The sequence below is a fragment of the Zalophus californianus genome, chromosome 10, assembly GCF_009762305.2.
Source record: "Zalophus californianus isolate mZalCal1 chromosome 10, mZalCal1.pri.v2, whole genome shotgun sequence".
NCBI classification, from domain to species: domain Eukaryota; kingdom Metazoa; phylum Chordata; class Mammalia; order Carnivora; family Otariidae; genus Zalophus; species Zalophus californianus.
In genome coordinates, this window is record NC_045604.1 from 36,049,467 (window position 1) to 36,069,823 (window position 20,357).

General features: G+C 37.2%; 1 protein-coding gene across 3 annotated transcripts in view; it reads left to right on the plus strand.

Annotated features, from left to right (window-relative positions):
• SYT14 (synaptotagmin 14) overlaps positions 1-20,357 on the plus strand; it is a 202,004-nt gene that overhangs the window by 115,188 nt on the left and 66,459 nt on the right. For all 3 annotated transcript variants that reach the window (XM_027612128.2, XM_027612129.2, XM_027612126.2), the window contains 2 exons: positions 14,728-14,996; positions 19,600-20,049. In XM_027612128.2, the coding sequence (XP_027467929.1) occupies positions 14,728-14,996; positions 19,600-20,049 (719 nt within the window). The remainder of the gene's footprint in view (positions 1-14,727; positions 14,997-19,599; positions 20,050-20,357) is intronic.

A 20,357-nucleotide genomic window follows, 5' to 3' on the forward strand; every position in this document is an offset into this window, starting at 1 on the left:
TGGGGATTTAATGTTTTCAGGCCCCAGAGCCATTCTAGGTGACACCAGTCTGCCAGTCTCTCTCAAGTCCTTACATCCAGCCAGACTATTGGCACCCCAGTCATTGAGATCAACTCTTACTCTAAGCAAAGTTGAAAACCAAATGGGCTACTAAGAATTCTGTCCACCGAGATTTTCCTTCCATATTGTTTTTCAGGGCCTCCTCTGAAAGGACTATAATATTAGAACATTCCATTTCTGATGGTTTTGGCATATCACTAGACATAATGTTTTAACCCTCAGTTAGCCCTCACTAGTCGTACTGTGCTCATGAGGCAATGCATGCAGGTTAAGCAAAATACAGCAGGTGTACCTGTAATACCTGCCTCTGCCTTCAGAGCTTACTCGGTCCTCATCCAATATCTGCTAGTTTCCCTTGATGGTGGAGTGCAGCTTGACATCCCCAACTTTATAGCTAGATGAGCACATGCTATCTACTTCCTACTGGACAGTTTGGATCACGTAGCTACCTGGCATCTCTTGATCCTCCAGTTAGTTTCTGTTTCATATTAATAGTAGGCCAGGAATTGTTTCTCAAAAACAAACAAACCACTTCTCATTTCACTTGAACTATGATCTTTAACAAAACCTAAAAGTGAAGAAATGAGAAACCATGAATTGATTTTTCACTCGGAAAATAGATGTACTGAGCAAGACTGTACTGGTAGAAAGTCAGTAATTCTATGTGAAATATAGTTTGATTCAGAAATTATTTCAAACCACCAGGAAAATAAGGTGAGAAAGATTAAGAGTTTTAAGTCATGGTACAAAAATAATCTGAACTCTGTCTTGTAATAAAATGTGTTTGGAGGTGCAAAAAATCATAATTTAAAAAAATCTGTTCAGGTCCTCTGACCATTTTTAATTGGACTGGTTGTTTTTTTCAGGCTGAGTTTTGTAAGTTCTTTGTATATTTTGGATATTAACCCCTTAACGGATAAGTTATTTGCAAATATCTTCTCCCATTCAGTGTAGGTTGTCTTTTTGTTTTGTTGATGGTTTCCTTCGCTGCACACAAGGTTTTTATTTTTGTGTAATCCCAGTAGTTTAATTTTGCTTTTGTTTCCTTTGCCTAAGAAGACATATCTAGAAAAATGTTTCTATGACCGATCTCAAAGAAATTGCTGCCTATGTTTTCTTCTAGGAGTTTATGGTTTCAAGTCTCACATTTAGGTTTTTTGTTTTGTTTTGTTTTTTTGTTTGTTTTTACCCATTTTGAGTTTGTGTATGGAACAAGGAAGTGGTCCAGTTTTTTGTTTTGCATGTAGCTGTCCAGTTTTCCCAACACCATTTGTTGAAGAGAATGTCTTTTCCCGGTTGTATATTCTTGTCTCCTTTGTTGTAATCAACTATGTATGTGTAGGCTTATTTCTGGGCTCTCTATTCTGTTCCATTGATCTGTATGTCTGTTTTTATGCCAGTACCATACTATAGCTTTGTAGTATATCTTGAAGTCTGGGATTATGATACCTTTAACTTTGTTGTTCTTTCTTGATATTGCTTTGGCTATTCAGGGTCTTTTGTGGTTTCATACAAATTTTAGTTTTATTCTAGTTCTATGAAAAAATGTTGGCATTTTGATAGGGATTGCATTAAATATATAGATTGCTATGGGTAACATATACCAAATACCAATAATATATGAATACTGTGTTTAATATATACAGAATACTATAGCACTTCAAAGAGGTAACTATCTAATGGGGAATATAGAGAAAATATAAGTGGTTGATAAAGATGTTCTCCTCCCTATGCAAATTAAAACAAGATACCAACTTTTACCCATCAGATTGGCAATAAGATTTAAAATCTTAGAAGCAAAAGTGTCGGGGCGCCTGAGTAGCTCAGTCAGTTAAGCGTCTGCCTTTGGCTCAGGTCATGATCTCAAAGTCCTGGGATCAAGCCCTGCATCGGGCTCCCAACTCAGTGGGGAATCTGCTGATCTCTCTACCCACTTGGCCTCTCTCTCTCTCTCTCGGCCTCACTTTCTCAAATAAAATATTTTAAATTTAAAAAAAAGCAAAAATGTCAGCAAAGATATGGCAAAAAAAAAAAAATCTTGAGTCCTCCAATGAATTCTACCATCAGAGCTTCTTAATACTTTTAAGCATCATTACCTACTACAGACATTTGAAGACCATTTGGTTTGCTGAGTCTTTAAAGGTCAAGTGTAAAGCTCATTCCACTGTACCCTGGATCATCTAGAGAGACTTCTGTTGTTCTGGGTGCTACTCAAAGCTAAAAGCTTTTTATTTTACCTTGTAGATGGATCAAAGCTGTATACTCAGCTATGGAATGTGCTGCTTTCAGAGTGTAAAAAGGCCAATGAAACTTTTTGTCTCCTTCTTAGTGGGACACAGACAAGGGATAGGAAATTCTCTTTGACATTGGGAGGAATATTCCCAATGAATTCCCAATATTCATACTCCTGTATTCTCAGGAACTTTACTGAGGAGGCAAGCCCTTGTAATTTCATAAGATTGAGTTCTCAATTCTGTCACACATGTATATTTTACCAAGGCACTTCAATCCCTCAAGTCTTCTACTCTCCAGGTCCTAATAGTTTGCTGTCATTCAGAGGAGGATCAAGGGCATGTAGAATGGGATGTTGAGGCAGCCAAGGTCTCTGCAGAGCAGATTGTGGTATAGAACAAGAATATTTTATTATGTTTCCCTGGGAAGTAGAAGTATTGCTTTCTTTGCCAGGTGAAAACAACATGTTACTTTTGTTCTCTCTGGATTGTTACAAAGGAAAAAGCATTTTCTATGTAAAAGCTACATATCAAATACCAAGGCTGTTTTAATTTGCTTAATAAGGAGACTCCATCTGGAGTGGCAACTCCAGTTAAAGTCATCATCTAATTAGAAGTTTATGATAATCTGCCACCATTTTTCAAGCTTATTAATTTTCACAGTGACCAAACTAGTGAAGACATTCACCAGATTTGCAATTCTCAGGTCTCTGATGGTAGACTAATCTCTCCTTTTCTCTTGGGATGACTTGTTGCTAGAGAAAGGAAACTCCAGTGGTTTCTAGCAATCCCTTCCTACACCATATAGCCATTGCTTAGAAAGCCGAAGTGTGGTATGGTGATTAACATAACAGTAAAAAGTTAAAAAAAAAAAAAGAAAGCTGAAGTGTAGACTCTGCCAATTGCTAATAATAATAATTCTAATTATAAACCCCTAAACTGAAAAATAACGGCAAAATGATTTCTTAGGTTCATTCTTAGGTATTTGGTTTAATCTGGTGCCATTATATGTGGGATTGTTTTTATTTTTTATTTTTTTTTAAGATTTTATTTATTTATTTGAGACAGAGAATGAGAGATAGAGAGCACGAGAGGGAAGAGGGTCAGAGGGAGAAGCAGACTCCCTGCCGAGCAGGGAGCCCGATGTGGGACTCGATCCCGGGACTCCAGGATCATGACCTGAGCCGAAGGCAGTCGCTTAAACCGACTGAGCCACCCAGGCGCCCTGTGGGATTGTTTTTAAACTTCATTTTTTAATTTTTCATTTGTGTGTGTAGAAATTCAGTTGATCTTTTTTACATTGATAACCATATTCAGTGACCTTGCTAAATTTGCTTACTAGCTCTAATAGATTATCTCTAAAGTATTTGGGGGTTTCTATATCTCAGTCGTCATCTGAGAGTAAAAACAGTTTTACTTCTTTTTTTCCAATCCTTTTACATCTTTTTCTCACCTTATTGCAATGGCTAGAACTTCCGGTACATTGTTGAATAGAAGTGGTGATAAATAGGCATCCTTGTCTTATTCCTGATAGCAGACGTTAAGTTTTCAACATTTCACCATTAAATGCGATGTTTGCTGTAGGACTTTCAAAGATACTCTTTATGGGATGAAGGAATTTGCCTTCTATCCCTCATTTGCGCAGAGCAGAGATTTTATCATGAATGGATAATGAATTTTATTAGATGCTTTTTTTCAAATGCTTTTTAAAAATTGATTACAATTATCACATGACTTTTTACCTTTATTCTTTTAATGCAGTAAAAGTAAATCCACCTTGCATTTGTACAATAACTTTATATTCCTGGTATAAACCCAAGTTGGTTATGATGTAGTTCCTTGTTTATATGACCCTGGGTTTCATTTGCTAGTATTTTGTGTAGAATTTTTGTATCTGTGTTCACAAGAGGAATTGGCTTATTCTTTTCTTGTAAGATATCTTATTAGGCTCTGGTAGCAAGTTTATGCTGGCTTCATAGGATAATTTCACAAGTATTCCCTCTTTTTAATATTATCTAAAACATTTTGTATGAAATTCGTGATTTTTCTTCCTTAAGTGGTAAATTTACCTGGACTTTTCTTTGTTAGGAAGGTTTTAAAGTATGAGTTCAATTTCTGTAATAGGTATAAGATTATATAATTTTCCTGTTTCTTGGATCTGTTTAGGTTTTTTTTTCTTTAGGAATTTGTATCCTATGATTTTCAAATTTTCAAGAGACACGACAGTGTCTTTTTATGGAGAATGTTTTAAACATTCACAAAATTAACAGAAGTTGGAAAAATACTACCAAAAAATAGTACAAAATCCTTTTTACCCCTGGAGCTATTTCAGAGTAAGTCGCCCGCTGACCTGATGCTTCATCACCCCCAAATACTTTAGTGTATATTCTCTACAAACAAAAATATTCTCTCACATAACCACAATACAACCATCAAAATAAAGACATTAACATTGGTTTATATTGCCATCTTGTCTTCGGAATCCATTCATGGTCAGCAGTTGTCCAGATAATGTCCATTAGAGCAGAAGGATCTAGTTCAAAATCATGTGTTGTCATGTCTCTTTAGTCTCCTTTGGGCTAGACCAGTTTTTCAGTCATTCCTTTTTGAAGATTACAGAGCAGTTATTTTTTAGAATATCTGCATTTGTCTGACATTTCTCATGATTAGATTCAGGTGATGCACCTTTAACTGGAAGACCAAGGAAGTGGTGCTTATTCTTCTCATTGCATCCTATCAGGTGATGCACACTTGATTTGTCATGTTATTCCTAGTATTCACTTTGATCTCTTCATTAAGGAAGTATGTACTCCTGATAATTAAGTACTTTGTAACTATGTACATAAATCTGTTCCTCAAAATTCTTTCAATTTATTCATATATTTATATCTAGATGGATTAAAATTTTCCTCTTCAATGTGTTATAATCAGTTACTTCAACTATTTTTTTTTTGAAGCTCAAATTGTGGGATTTGTTCAGTGCAAATCACTTCACGCTGACTTCTTTGTCTTTTTGACATGTCCCCCTCATTCTCTGAATACATTCTTATTCTCGATTTCTTTTCCTAGCCCTGAAATTTGCTGTTTCTTCATGGAGTCCTGGTTCCTTTTAGTGAAGAATAGATTTAGAAGCCAAGATCTGGGTACTAGATGTATACACTGCTATTGAGGTGGTGTTCTTTTCTTTTCTTTTCTTTTTTTAATGGTAGCACACTAGGGTTTATTAAACTGTGCCTTAGTATAGGCACTGGGGCTTGCCCATGGAGTTCTCGATGTATAAAGCCCAGACGTTCTGCCAGTTCTCCTTGGGCAATGACGCCAGGAAATTGACAGCTAAGTGGATGTTATACACAAGCTCATCATCTGTCATCTTCACATGGCCAGTGGCCGCTGCCAGATGCAGCACCTTCTTCCTCTGGAATTTGATGGTGGACTTCACTTCATCCACTTTGGCCACCATGTTCTCATTGTGCGTCAGCAAGGAAGGGAACTTGCCAGTCTGACTCAGGCCTGGGCCTAGGATTCGTGGGATCTGCTTGATCAGAGATTCTGAAGCCAAAAAGGCATCATACTTCTTGGCCAGCTACTGGTCAAGCTTCTTGAACACAAGGTTTGAAATCACAACCCTGAGATTAAGACCTGAGCTGAGATAAAGAGTCGGACACTTAACCAATTGAGCCACCCAGGAGCCCCTATTGAGGTGTTGTTCTTAAACCCTCTCAGTGGACAGAGCTAGGATACTTAGGAAATGGTGTGTATGTGTATGTGTGCATGCATATTATATGCATATTTATACTGTATTTACTTAATATTTAAAAATTAAGTTCACACTGATATCCTCAATTCTAATCCAAGACCAGAGGTCTAGATTTTCCCCTTTCTTCATATTGTATCTTCCTTTTCCAACACAGAGAGATAGACCTGGCTTCCATTAAACTTAACATATTTATTATTCAATTAATCGCACCCTCTGTCTACATGTATGCCCCCTCACCCTATTTGGGCTCCGCTATCCCCTGCAGCCTTTTCTACTTGTGGATGTCCTCATGACCCTCAGAACGTGGGTTCTGACACTCCAGACTAGCTTACCATCCACACTGGATGTCCTCACCACCCGACCAAAGCTCTGACTTCCTGCTTGGGGTCGGACACTGTGTTCCAGGACTTCCCCTTTTCCCCACACAGTTGCCTTCCTCACCCCACCTGGGCTCTAACACCACACGCCAGGTTACCCCCACACATGGATACCTTCCCCATCCTGCTTCTGTGTGGGTGCTGATGCACTTTCACAGGTGTGCCTCTGTGTGGGTTCCCTCTTCAGCATTCCTGGGCTTCAACAACCCACGCCAGTCCCCCTCCATGGCTCTGATCCTCCTCGGGCTTTGACTCCCCTTTCCCTCATTGGAGACACACTGCTCACCCCATTTGGGCTTTGTTGCCCCATGCGAGGCTGCCCCACTGTGGGGAGCCTTCTTATCCTGGTGAGGCTCTGGCTCTCCATGCTGGGCATTTCTCACCCAGCTTGGGCTCCAGCATGCTATTTAGGGATGCCCCGTGGATGGGTGCCCTCTTTACCCTATGTGAGCTCTGACACCTCATGCTGGGCTCTACCTATATGGACATGGATGCCCTTCTCGTCTCTCTTGGGCTCCGAAATAGTGTGCCGGGCTTCTCCCATGGATAGACATCCCATCTCACCCAGGCTCTGACATATGCCTCTACCAGTGCAGACTGCTGCCTCCTTCAGCCCCACTGATTAGCTTTAGGACTAAAATTTCCAAAAAAGGAAAGGACAAAAGAAAAGCTCGCTCTCTCTTTAATGTCTGAAGGGTTTGAAATGATGTCCTCCTTTTTATTCCCGATACTAATAGCTTATACCATCTCTCTTTCTCTTCCTGACTAGTCTCTTCCAGCAATTTAACTATTTTATTAGTGTTCTCAATGAATTTTATTTTGGTTTACTAATGCTCTCTTTTGTGCGTATGTTTTGTATTTTATTTCTGCTCTTTATTATTTCATTCTTTCTCCTTTCTCTGAGTTAACTTGTTTGTTTTTTAAGTTTTTAACTTCTTGAAGTGAGTAGTAATTAGGTCCTTGTTTTCAGCCTTCCTCACTCCCTTCCTTCCCCAGTGTAAGCACTTTGGCCTGTAAATTTCCTTCTAAGTGTGGCTTTAGCCACATTCCATAAGTATTTTATACAGATTTTTTTTTTAAGATTTTATTTACTTATTTGAGAGCGAGAGCACGAGTAGGGAGAAGGGCAGAGGGAGAGAGAGAAGCAGACTACCCGCTGAGTGAGAACCTGATGGGGAGCTCCATCCCAGGACCCTGAAATCATAACCTGAGCCAAGGCAGATGGCTTAACTGACTGAGCCACCCAGGTGCTCCCAGATTATTTTTATTATCATTATTTTCAGTACATTTTCTAATTTCTATTGTGATTCCTTCTTTGACCCATGAATTATTTAGAAGTGTATTTTAATTTCTGGTTACTTTATCTAGATTTCTGTAGTTTTTTTAGTTATATTTTTGTTTCTGATTTCTAGTTTAATTTCACTGTGGTCAGAAAATATCTTCTTTATGCTTCCAGTTTTGTGAAATGTGTCAAGCCTTAACTTATTACAGGGTATGTGATCAGTTTTGGCAAATTTCTACAGACACTTGAAAACTGAATTCTGCAGATGTAGAATGTTCACCACTTTTTAGAGTTGAGGTTCTCAAACTTAGAAAACTACTCTCAAATATGTTAAAAACTCCAGTCATATTCCAGATATGCATGCATCCTGTTTTTTTGTAAGGTAGAAACCTACTTTGTCTTCTTTTGTGGGTGCTCTGCAATATGCAGATGGTAAGCTAACATGCTTAAAATATTTCCATGCATGAATCCTTTTATGGATCTATCATTTCCACAAAATAGGGCATGGAATTAGGTTATAAAATGAGGGAAAAAGTAATAGTAGCTTATCATCATTTTGGTGTTTGATAGTTCTACTAGAAATTTCCCCTTAAGGTTGGATGTTTACAGTGTAATTTAACAACTATAGTATAAATTGTTATTTTATAAAACAGTTGTATTAAAAATTTTCCAGTATTCGTTAAATTTTAGTCAACTCTTAGTTATTATACTGTGTATATGATATGAAGTAGTTGCCAATTAGAGAAAGAAGATATTGTTGCAAAAGATTGAAAAAGGAAAAATCTTCGTAACTGCGTATTTTTAAGTGAAATTCCTGTTCTGGATACATCTGGGTGTTCTTCACTTTGTAAAGTAAAATGCAAAAGTAAAGTGAAAAGTGAAACGTATGGTATTATTATTTTTAAAACTTCAAGGATTTATATAATACCTTATAATTATATAAATATATAATAAATATATAAATAATAAATATTTACGTTACAAATTTATATATTCTATATTTATGTAATTATAAAGTGTCATATAAATATGTAATAAATATAAGGTATCCTAATATATATTTATTTATTCTTATTAATATATTTTATATATCATAAATTATATAATTTATATGTCCTGATATGTACATTCCAAAATTCACAGCTCTAAAATTTTTTCTCTCAAATCCAGAAACACTAGTGAGGTCTACTCATGGAGCCTACTTAGTATCTTTAAATATCACTAAATGTCTTATGCCTTGGTCTCTGGAGCATGGTTACACTGAATCTCAACAAGAGCCAGATGACAGGAGCTCAGCTGTGTAAATATATCCTAGTTGGCTGGCAGCCAGACAAGGACCTGATGTAAAAAAAGCAAACTAAAGGAGTAAGATATAAGATTATTACCAGACAGAAGTTAGATTGTGTTGGTTACATGAGAAGGGTTAATACAGTGAAACTACTATTAAAGAAGAAAGAGCCACAGAGAGAGAAGATATTTTAATAAAGATGAAAACTGGAATCAGAGTGAAGGACTTGGAAGGCAAGGACTTGATTGTGTTGGTTTTTCTAGCCAATGTCCTTTATCTTCCTTCTTCCTGAACCCTATATTCTTTAGGCATATATTCTTTTGGTTTGTTTCTTTGCTTTGGTTTCATGTGTATATGTATTTTTATACTCCCCATTAGTATATAAGCTTTTGAAAGGGAAGTGTTTAGTCATTCTTTACCTTTCTTTTTCCAGTTTTACTGAGATATAATCAATATATGACATATTAGTCCAAGGTATCAGCACAACATAAGATGTGGTATATATACATGTTGCAGAATGACTACCCCAGTAAGTTTAGGTACCGTCGGTCACCTCACATAGTTAGACATTTTTTTCTTCTAATAAGAACTTTGAAGATCTTGGCGCACCTGGGTGGCTCAGTCGGTTAAGTGTCTGCTTTCGGCTCAGGTCATGGTCCCAGGGTCCTGGGATTGAGTCCCGTGTGGGGCTCCCTGCTCTGCAGGGAGCCTGCTTCTTCTCCCTCTGCCTCTGCTCCTCCTGATTGTGTGTTCTCTTTCTCCTATCTCTCTCTTTCTGTCAAATAAATAAATCTTTTTTAAAAAAAAAAAAGAACTTTGAAGATCTTCTCCTTTAGCAACTTTCAAGTATACAATACATTACTGCTGTCACCATGCTGTACATTACCTTCCAGGACTTATTTATCTTATAACTGGAAAGCCCCTTCACACATTTCCTTCACCCCTCCCATCCCCACCTCTAGCAATGACCGATCTGTTCTCTGTATCTGTGAGTTCAGATTTTGTAGATTCCACATATAAGTGACATCATACAGTAGTTTTCTCTCTCTTCTGACTTATTTCACTTGCCCTCAAGGTTCATCTGTGTTGTCGCAAATTCAGTATTTTCTTCTTTTTTGTGGCTGAATAACAGTCCAGTGTGTGTTCCTTTATGCATTCAATCCATTGATGGACACTTAGGTTGTTTGCGTGTTTTCACTATTATAAATAATACTGCAGTGAACATAGAGTGCAGGTATCTTTTTGAGATAGTGATTTCATTTTCTTCAGATAAATACCCAGAGGTAGAATTGCTCGATCATATGGTAGTTCTATTTTTAATTTTTTGAGGAATCTCCATACTGTTTTAAAACTGGTTTTACCAGTTTACATTCCCACCAACAGTGTACAAGGGTTCCATTTTATCCCCATCCTAGCCAGCATTTGTTATCCATTGTCTTTTTGATATTAGGCATTCTAACAGGTGTGAAATATCTCATTATGCTTTTGATTTGCATTTCCCTGATGATTAGTGATGTTGACCACCTTTTCATATACCTATTAGCCATTTGGATGTCTGGTTTGAAAAAAATGTGTTTAATTCCTCAGCCCATTTTTTAATCAGATTGTTATTTTGCTGTTAAGTTGGAGGAGTTATTTATACATTTTGAGTATTAACCCTTTATTGGATATATTATTTGTAAATATTTTCTCCCATTCCATAGGTTGTCTGTAATTTTTTTGATGGCTTTCTATGCAGAAGCTTTTTATTTTGATATAGTCCCACTTGTTTATTTTTGCTTTTGTTGCCTTTGCTCCTGGCATTATCAGGACCAGTGTGAAGGAGCTTATTCCCTATGTTTTCACTTAAGATTTATAGTTTCAAGCTTTATATTCAAGTCTTTATTCCATTTTGAGTTGGTTTTTTGTTTATAAGATAGTGATTCAGTTTCATTAGTTTGCATGTGACTGTCCAATTTTCTCATCACCATTTATTAAAGAGATTTTCCTCTCCCCATTGTATATCCTTGGCTCTTTTGTAATAAATTAATTGGCAATATATGTGTTTATTTCTGGGCTATCTGTTCTGTTGATCTGTGTATCTGTTTTTTATGCCAATGCCATACTCTTTTGACTACTGTAGGTTTGTAATATAGTTTGAAAGCAGGAAGACTGATATCTCCAGCTTTGTTTTTCTTTTTCAAGATTGCTTTGGCTTTTGGAGTCTTCTGTGGTTCCATACAAAGTTTAGAACTGGTTTTTTTCTATTTCTGTAAATAAATGCCAGTGGAATTTTTATAGAGTTCACTTTGAATCTGTAGAGTGGTTTGAGTAGTATGGACATTTTAACAATACTATTTCTGCCAATCCATTTGCATAAAATATCTTTGCATTTGTTTTGTGTCTTTTATAATTTCTTTCATCAATATCTTATAGTTCTTAGTGTATCGTGCAGGTAGATCTTTTATCTCCTTGACTAAATTTATTCGTAAGTATTCTGTTCTTTTTGATGCAAATTGTAAATGGAATTTTAAAAAATTTCTTTCCTGATAGTTTGTTGTTAGTATATAGAAATGCAACTGATTTTTTATATTGATTTGTGTCCTACAACTTTACTGAATTCATTTATTAGTCCTAACAGTTTTTTGGTGGAGTCTTCAGGGTTTTTTATATATACTATCATGTCATCTGGAAATAGAGACAGTTTTACTTCTTCTTTTCCAATTTGGATGCCTTTTATTTCTTTTCTTGGTTAATTGCTCTGGCTAGGATTTCCACGTGGTAAGAGTCAGCATCCTTGTCTTGTTCTTTATCTTAGAGGAGAAGCTTTCAGCTTTTCACTGTTGAATATACTGTTAGCTGTGGTTTTGTTGTATATGGCCTTTATTATGTTGACTAACATTCTCTCTACACAGTTTCTGGAGAGTTTTTGTCATGAATGGATGTTGAATTTTGTCAAATGCTTTTTCTACATCTATTGTGATAATCATATGATTTTTATCCTTTATTTTGTTAATGTGTTGTATTGCATCGCTTGATTTACAGATGTCGAACCACCCTTGAATCCCTGGAATAGATCCCAATTGATCATGTTGTATGATGCCTTTCATGTATTGTTGAATTTGGTCTCTTGATATTTTGTTAAGAATTTTTGCATCTATATTTATTAGGGATATTGGCCTGTAGTTTTCTTGTAGTGTCCTTGTCTGGATTTGGTATCAGGGTAACGCTGACCTGGTAAAATGAGTTGGGAAGTGATCCCTCCTCTTCTGTTTTTTGTAAGAGTTTGAGAGGAGTTAGTATTAATTCTTCTTTAAGTTTTGGTAGACTTCACCAGTGAAGCCATCTGGCCCTGGACATCTGTTGTTGGGAGGCTATTGATTACTGGTTTAATCTCCTTACTAGTTATTGGTCTGTTCAGATTTTCTATTTCTTCATGATTCAATCTTGGTAGCTAGTATGTTTCTAGGAATTTATGTTTCTTCTAGGTTGTCCAATTTGTTGTCATATACTTTTTCATAGTAATCTTGTATGATCTTTTATATCTGTGGTTTCTGTTGTAATGTCTCTATTTTCATATCTAATTTTATTCATTTAAGTTCTTTCTCTTTTTTTTCTTGGTGAGTGGCCTCTACTCTCTCCCATATAAATATGGACATTGAAGCTGACTCCATCCCCAGCTTCACTTTGATGGCTTCTTATTAATCTAAGTCAATTGTGGTAATCCCATCCTCCCCCCATTAAGAGATGGTTTGAGGAATAGAAATGTACCCAGTTCTCTCCAGTGTGACCTGTGAGATAAAATGCTAAGCACTCAGGTCTGAGGTCTGGGAAAGATCACCTCTCTTTTAAAAAAAATAAAGGTAAAGGAAAAGATGGTATGCCAACTCCTAAAACCCCTACATTGGGAAATTTTTAGTTGACTTCCTGTTACAGCAAATATTAGGTATTACCATTTAATTTATAATTCAATGGCTGATTAAATACACATTTTTAATGAGGGGGATATTGGTTAAATAATTTTAGAAGTATCAATAGAGAATATATTTGGAAACAGAAAATCCAACTGTCACTGTTTTGTTGTTGTTATGTTTTTTAACCTAGAGGGATTTGTCTTAGGCTTCAAAAAGTTTGGCCATAGCTACTTAGTGATGTTTCAGTTACCCAGATACTCTCTGTTTTTCTGCTTCCTTCCCCTTAGCTTTCATTGTCATGCCTGTATACTTTGTGATTACAAGATGGCTGCAGCAGCTCCAGGCAGGAGGAAAGAAAAGGGACAAAAAGTGCCTGCCAGTTGAGTCTGCCTGCTTTTATCAGGAAAACCAAAGGTTTCCTGGAAGCCCCTCTCTGAAATCTGGGATATTTATTTGCTACTAAGTGCAGTGTATCAATTCAATCTATCTTCCCTTCTCAAATTTAGCTTCAAGTATGTTAATTCAGTAACTTTTTTATTTTTTGCTTATGTTTTATAAACTAAAGTTGGTATGTTAGACTCACTAGGTAAGACGTTTAGTTTTCTTTTTCTAAAATTTGCTTCTGAGCAAATATGTAAATTTGTGCTAAGTTCATGCAAATTAATATTTTTCATTGAACCAGGCATTGTGATAATTTTTAAATGAGCTTTGTATTTCTCATGTAAAGTTTTACTGTCTTAGGAAGAACAGAAGACCTATTGAGCATTTGAACTGAACTCCATTATAAGAATTATAATACAAAATACCTTTTTTCAGGGCCCCTTTTAAGAACGGAGATTCACAGTCCATTAAAAGAAAAAATGAGCAGTGTTTAAATTTAATACCTGACATTGCATTCAGGATTTATCTACAGAGACTTAGCTACTCTTAAATTGTATACTCAGCTCTATTTTTTTTACATCCCCCTCCTACCCCCACCTCTATCCTGTTCACAGACCTATTTATTCCAAGCTCCTGAGACAGATCACTGAGGTAAAAATTAAAAGGATAATTTAAGCCTACAAGAAAATGTGGTTTCAGATTCATTGCTGGAGGTAGAGATGCCTGCTGTAGACAAGGTGGAGCTGTACACTTTAGAAGGGGGAGAGGGACGCAGTGGGCAGGGAGAGCTGCAGTGGGGGCAGGGAGTGGCATTGGGGGCAGGGGGCCATGGGGGGGTGGGGCAGGGAGCAGCCACCTGATTGTGGAGACCAGCTGAAATGCAGCTTCTGCTCGTTAATGGGGATTAGGCCTGGGTTCACGGTGCACCTCATTTTAGGATTCTGGATCTCATGTGGATGTGGAGAAATAGTTTCTGACATGGCTGAGCCGAGTCCTAGTTTAAGTCCATCTCCGTAGCTAAAGAAAATAAATGAGGTGTTTATGTTTGTGGTCCCTCCCGTATTTGTACCTAGTGTGGCTAGAGAGGCCACACATCATGGAGGAGTAGTCAAAATATGTGTATGCTTCCGGATTGTTGTGAAAGAAAGAACTAAATAAATAAGCTAGTTCACTAATATTTATCGCTCTTCCATCTTTGTGGTCTATAACAGCATCTCTCACATATGTGACTTTTATTTTTCCTAATCTTACTGTGCAGGAGGAGAGGAGTGGGAAACCAGGCTATTTTACTTCTGCGTCTCTCTGTTAGGGAAGAAGGAAACTCGCAAGTGAATCTACTAGTTATGTTGCCACAAATTTCTTGATCCAGTTTTTTTTAAAGTTATTTACAGTAATTGTGGACTGTACTGCATGTTGAGGCTAATTGGAAACAGTGACCAGATTCTTAATCATTGTCAGGAAACTGCATTCAGAGAATGAGAAGAACACCCCCACTGGATGAATTGCAGCCACCACCATATCAGGATGACAGTGGTTCTCCCCATCTCTCATGTACACCCTCAGAAATTGGGGACAGTAAATGTGAATTTTCCCACTGCAGCAACAGTCCAAGATGCTCATATAACAAGTGCCCAAGTGAAGGAAGCATAGGTCGTGAAATAGAAAGTTTTCCTAATAAAGGATATGAAGATGTTCCAAGCGACAGCACCGCAGTCCTGAGCCCAGAAGTAAGTAACACAACACCTAGAGCTTTTTATGTGCATGTTATTGGAGGATGATAACCCTGTGCTTCTCTTGGTAAGAAGGTTTTATCACTGTCCTGTCATTTGTGGCTTACGTACCAGTGTTATCCTTGATCTCATCTTTATCCGGCAGACTTAATGGACTGTCCCAACCCTTCTCCATGCACCCCCCTCCCTTTTCCCAAAAGGAAGATGGGTAGCTAAAAATGAGAGCAATTCACAAGATATTGAAACAGATTATCTTCCCTGGGTTTCAACCTCAAGATAGGTCTTTATATTTTCACATTTTATACAAAATATTCTGGAATTACTTAAATGTTTCTTTCATCTTGAGGTTCCTGTTTATGTGCTTTTTATTTTTAAAATTCTTTTATTTGGGATATTTTTACTTTGGGGAGGTTGCTCATTTGTGTTTTATAGGTTTTTCAAAAATGATGTTTTTGCATTTTCATATCATGGAATATGGAAGGGATAAGTGATGCTCAGCCTTACTAATGAAACTTGAATGCATGGCATCATGTGTTTAGAGTCGTTGGTTGGTTGTGTTTTAAGTTATTTCCTATTTTGAAGCAAAAATGTGAAAATAACAACAAAAATAGGTGTGTTGAACTTTCGAAGTCTCTCCATGTTCTAGAAAGGATTTGTTTTAATCTTCCTTTTATGATGAAAACGATAAAGGTAATTTAAAGGTTTCCATTAGATAGTATGTGCTTTTAGGATTTATTTCTTTTAGATTGCAGGTTTTTACAACTTTTGTCCCAGACAACATTTCGTAATACTGTAGTGTGTCAGTGTTCTTACTGGGTGAATTTTCATCTACCACCAAAATTAAATAATGGAAGTAGAGCTATGAACAGAATTCCCTTAATTTTAAGTTTTTCTTATATAATTTCTAAAAACACATTTTATCTGTTACTACTTTTCTACTATTTCTAGTATTCTAATATAGTATCTAACTTAGAAGAAAATTCCACATTGGTATTTTAAGTTTAATCCATCAGGATTCCATGATTTTCCCCAAGAATCCTTCCCTGTGCCCTGTGCCTGAACATGTTGAGACCACTGTTGTATAGGCTTACCTGCCCAAGAGCTGGCCAACAAGCTGGCAACCAAGCCTGGATCGTGGAATTAACAACAACAATGGCTGGCAACGATTATGCCAGAGATTTTGCTATAAGCTTTACAGTCAGCACATTTCATGTTAGTAACCTCATCTTCAGGAAGTTATTTCCACTTTACAAACAAGAACATTCAGACTCAGAGAGTGAAACAGTTTGCCCGCATGTAAGCGCCTCTCAGATGGTGGCGCTATCATCCAAACCTAGGTCCGACCGCACACAGTGCTCTTACCGACTAGATCCTGTTTCCTACCTTGACCTAAATCATTGTGTGGGAAATTACTTCGATGCATCTGTACCCTCCCAGTACACCACCAGGCAAGCTATTTCGGGGGACTTGTGGACCAAATTCAGATGCTTAGATTACGTGTGTGTGTGTGTGTGTGTGTACGTACGTGTGTGTGTGTTTTAATCTATTTCAAATATAAAGAAGTAAGAGGAGCAAGATGAGCTAAGTGTTAACATACTTAGGATAGGATGCCAGTAGGTACAGGTGGCAGGAACACACTGTGTGAGCCTTGATTTAAGTATCGCCCATATGTCCCTGTCATTCTTTCTGCCCCATCAGTGTTCCCTTTATACGGTGTGATGACAAGGGCAAGAGTTGAGATTTTTTTATATAAATCTGTACACCCACCACAGAGCTTGTACTCACGACCCCCACCCAGATCGAGAGTCGCATGCTCCACTGGCTGAGCCAGCCAGGTGCCCCAAGAGTCAAGATTTGGACAGGGGTACCAAGGGCCAAAAACTTTGTTTTCTGGGAGAGATGCAGGGACAGGTACTCCTGAGCATCAGTGAAACTTGCCAGTTAGCCTTTTTATTTGCATTTCTGCTTAAGGAACACATGGGTGACACAGCTGTTAGCTCAGAGGTGACGTGATCATGGCGTGAGCTTCACACCCCTTTCTCAAGGTAGTGCTCATTTGTTCTATAATATGTTTATTATGTCTATCTTTGGCATATATTCCAAGTTATTAACTTAGTTAATATCTGTAGTTACTGTATCTTCTGAATTTTGCCTGTCTCTCAAGTTACTTCCTTATTCATTATTTATAGTTAATACAACCTTTGAGTTTTGCCCATATTTCAGAAGCTGCCAGCCTGCTCTCTGTTAACACTGATGAGTCTCTTGTATGCTGCTTGTTTTGTGTCTCTACAGCAGAATTGAATATATTCAAACAATACAGCAAATGCAGATTATATCAATAACTAGATGCTTTTATAGCCTGTTAGTATAAAGCCCAATCTTGTGTTTTTTTCAAGTGTATTTTGCTTCCTACTGTTCCTTTAATAGATATTATTTATCAGATAGAAAATTCTTACTTTTTTCTTGGTTTATCCAGGATATAGCTATGTTAGAACCCATCCACATACATGACTGAACTGAAATAGGAGTGAGGGTTCCAGAAAGATCCCTGGCAAGGAGGTCACAGACTCTATTGACGACCTATTGCTAGCTAACAATGATTCAAAACTTTAATTCAGACACCTTGAAAGGAAGAATTATTTTCTAGTTGTCTGTTACAGAACACAAATAGTAGTTTTTATCTGTAAAGGTCCGCCCTTTTAACCCTCTCTAGGACCTTATGAAATTTTTTACTTCCTTGAAAATCCTAGCTATTATGATACTATTTTAGACAATATTTCATTGAAAAATCAAAAGCCATGTAATTAATCATCTTTGATTGCCAGTTATGAAGGGGCATACGTTAAACCATTTTTCTCTAGGCTGTCAAGTTTTTTTTGACCGAGTAAGAATATGTTACCCTGATTTCATCATATTCCATTTAGAAAAAACCTGAATTCTTCTTTAAGAGTTTGTTGCCTCTCCCCAAGTATTGTTCTTCATTTATTACCTTTCTTTTCATACATGGTACCGAGCAGGTTACCATAAGTAGGTAGACGTGTAAGATTTATAAGGTAAAAGACTTGAATATTTTTGGTTCTCTACTGCACCGCCCCCCCACCTAAACTGTGGCCTGACACACAGTATAATAGGTACATGTTAAACTGCTTTAACAAGAGACCAATACAGTAGCTAAAAACCACCAAAGATTGCCTTTCATTTAATGACAGTCCAGGGTCCAGGGTGAGTAGGTGGCTTTGCTCTACAACATCATTCAGGGACCCAGAGTTCTGAGGCCGTTGTTGTTGGGTTTTGTCATTCTGCCGTCCCCTAGGTACTGTCCTGGTCCACCTGGTCAGGCAGAGCCACATCCTACCTGCGCATCTGCTTGTGGGAAGACTGAGAAAGAGTGAAGGGCTAGTAATGTCTCGTGTAAACCTGATCTGGACGTTTCAGACATCACTTCTGTTTGCCTCCCATTGACCAAGGCTGAGTCTCATGAGCGTATCAGCCCTAAAGCAAGTTTGGAAATACAGGCTCTTGCCAGGCAGTGTTCTTCTGCCTAAAACTCAGGTAGTTCTGAGAAATGCAGAAAGGGAAGACCGGGACTAATAGTAGTGACTGCTACTATAGGCACTAAGGACAAGCTCAGAAACAGTTAGAAAATTGTAAAATTGGTCCACATTTCAAAATAAAAGACATTTAAGATTTATTAAAATACCTGAAGGGGCAAAGTGGTTATAGTTGAAAGGTCAGAGACCTGGGTTTGGCACTGTTGGTAACTAGCCGATACTCCTGTTACATTCCAGAGAGTTAGACTGGCAGGAATTTGAGACAGCTCCAGGTAGAATGGGTATAATTTCTTTCAAACTTATAGTCAAAATATATAGTTTCATCTTTCTTGAACTTTTGAAATGTGTAGTCAGCAATTTTCAACAGTAATTAACATTAAGAAATAATACATAGTTTTAAATTCAGATTAAAAGTTAAAGTGTAAAGTGTGTGTGTGTGTGTGTGTGTGTGTGTGTGTGTGTGTGTGTTATGGAATGTAAGTGTTTGGCTGCAAATATTTTTGAGGCCTTTGGATTTATCCTTTCATATTTTACATTTCCATTGATTTCCAAGCCTGAATGTGTTTACATTCTATTACAGATGGGGGTGTTTTAGAACAGACTTAAATGGGACCAAATTTTTCGATGGCATTACACTCGTATTTATGTTCTCTCTCTCGCCAGCCTAATACTGAGCTGTCAATTGTGGTGTTTATAATGTCAGAAGTAAAATATAGTCGTTTCCTACAAAAAGAAGAGAGATACACATTGAAGTATATATTTTCAGTTCTCATCATGAAGACATATATCCAACTTTCTCAAAATTGTGATGGGAGATGCTAAATTCTTTGTTATAATAAGTTTTTGAGTTTAACCTACCACTTTTCCCACCCTGGCCCTGTAGAGTAGCTTTTGATGGTAGTTGACCGTTAATTACTCTTACTTTCTTTCTGACAGCAAATCAAGACAGTTTTCACATCATCTTCCTAAAGAAATATCAGGTATTTATTTACATGCTAGATTAAATGATAGAGCTAAAAACTGAAAACATTTAAATTTGCTTTTCTTAGGATATGTCAGCTCAAGGATCATCATCACAGCTTCCTAAACCTTTTGATCCTGAGCCAGAAGCTAAATATGGCACACTGGATGTGACTTTTGACTATGACTCCCAAGAACAGAAGCTTCTGGTAACAGTGACAGCTGTCACAGATATCCCAACACATAACAGGACAGGTGGCAACTCATGGCAAGTACACCTTGTTCTTCTACCTATAAAGAAACAGAGAGCAAAAACCAGCATCCAGAGAGGACCATGCCCTGTCTTCACAGAAACATTCAAATTTAATCACGTTGAATCTGAGATGATTGGAAATTATGCAGTTCGGTTTAGACTATATGGTGTACATCGCATGAAAAAAGAAAAGATTGTGGGGGAAAAGATTTTTTATTTAACAAAATTGAATCTTCAAGGGAAAATGTCATTACCTGTGATATTGGAACCTTCTTACAATCATTCTGTGAGTATCTGATCAAAAAGCCTGAATACGGTTTACGTCGTGCTGTGCAACATACATAATTTTTAAAAGCCATGATCAACCCACCAACTTTTTCAATTTTTTTTATATGTGACAATCATACCTTTACAAAATTTCTAAGCCCCGGCTAGGTAGGTATAGTTCTTTCTCCTTCTGCAAAAGTTGCCCTTGAAGATTATATGTGATTTTATCTATTTTATCCTTCACAGGGTCTGGTGCCGTGTCTTACACGTTTGTTCCTTGGTTATATATTTATTAGATGATTGATTATGGCATCAAGTGAACTCCTT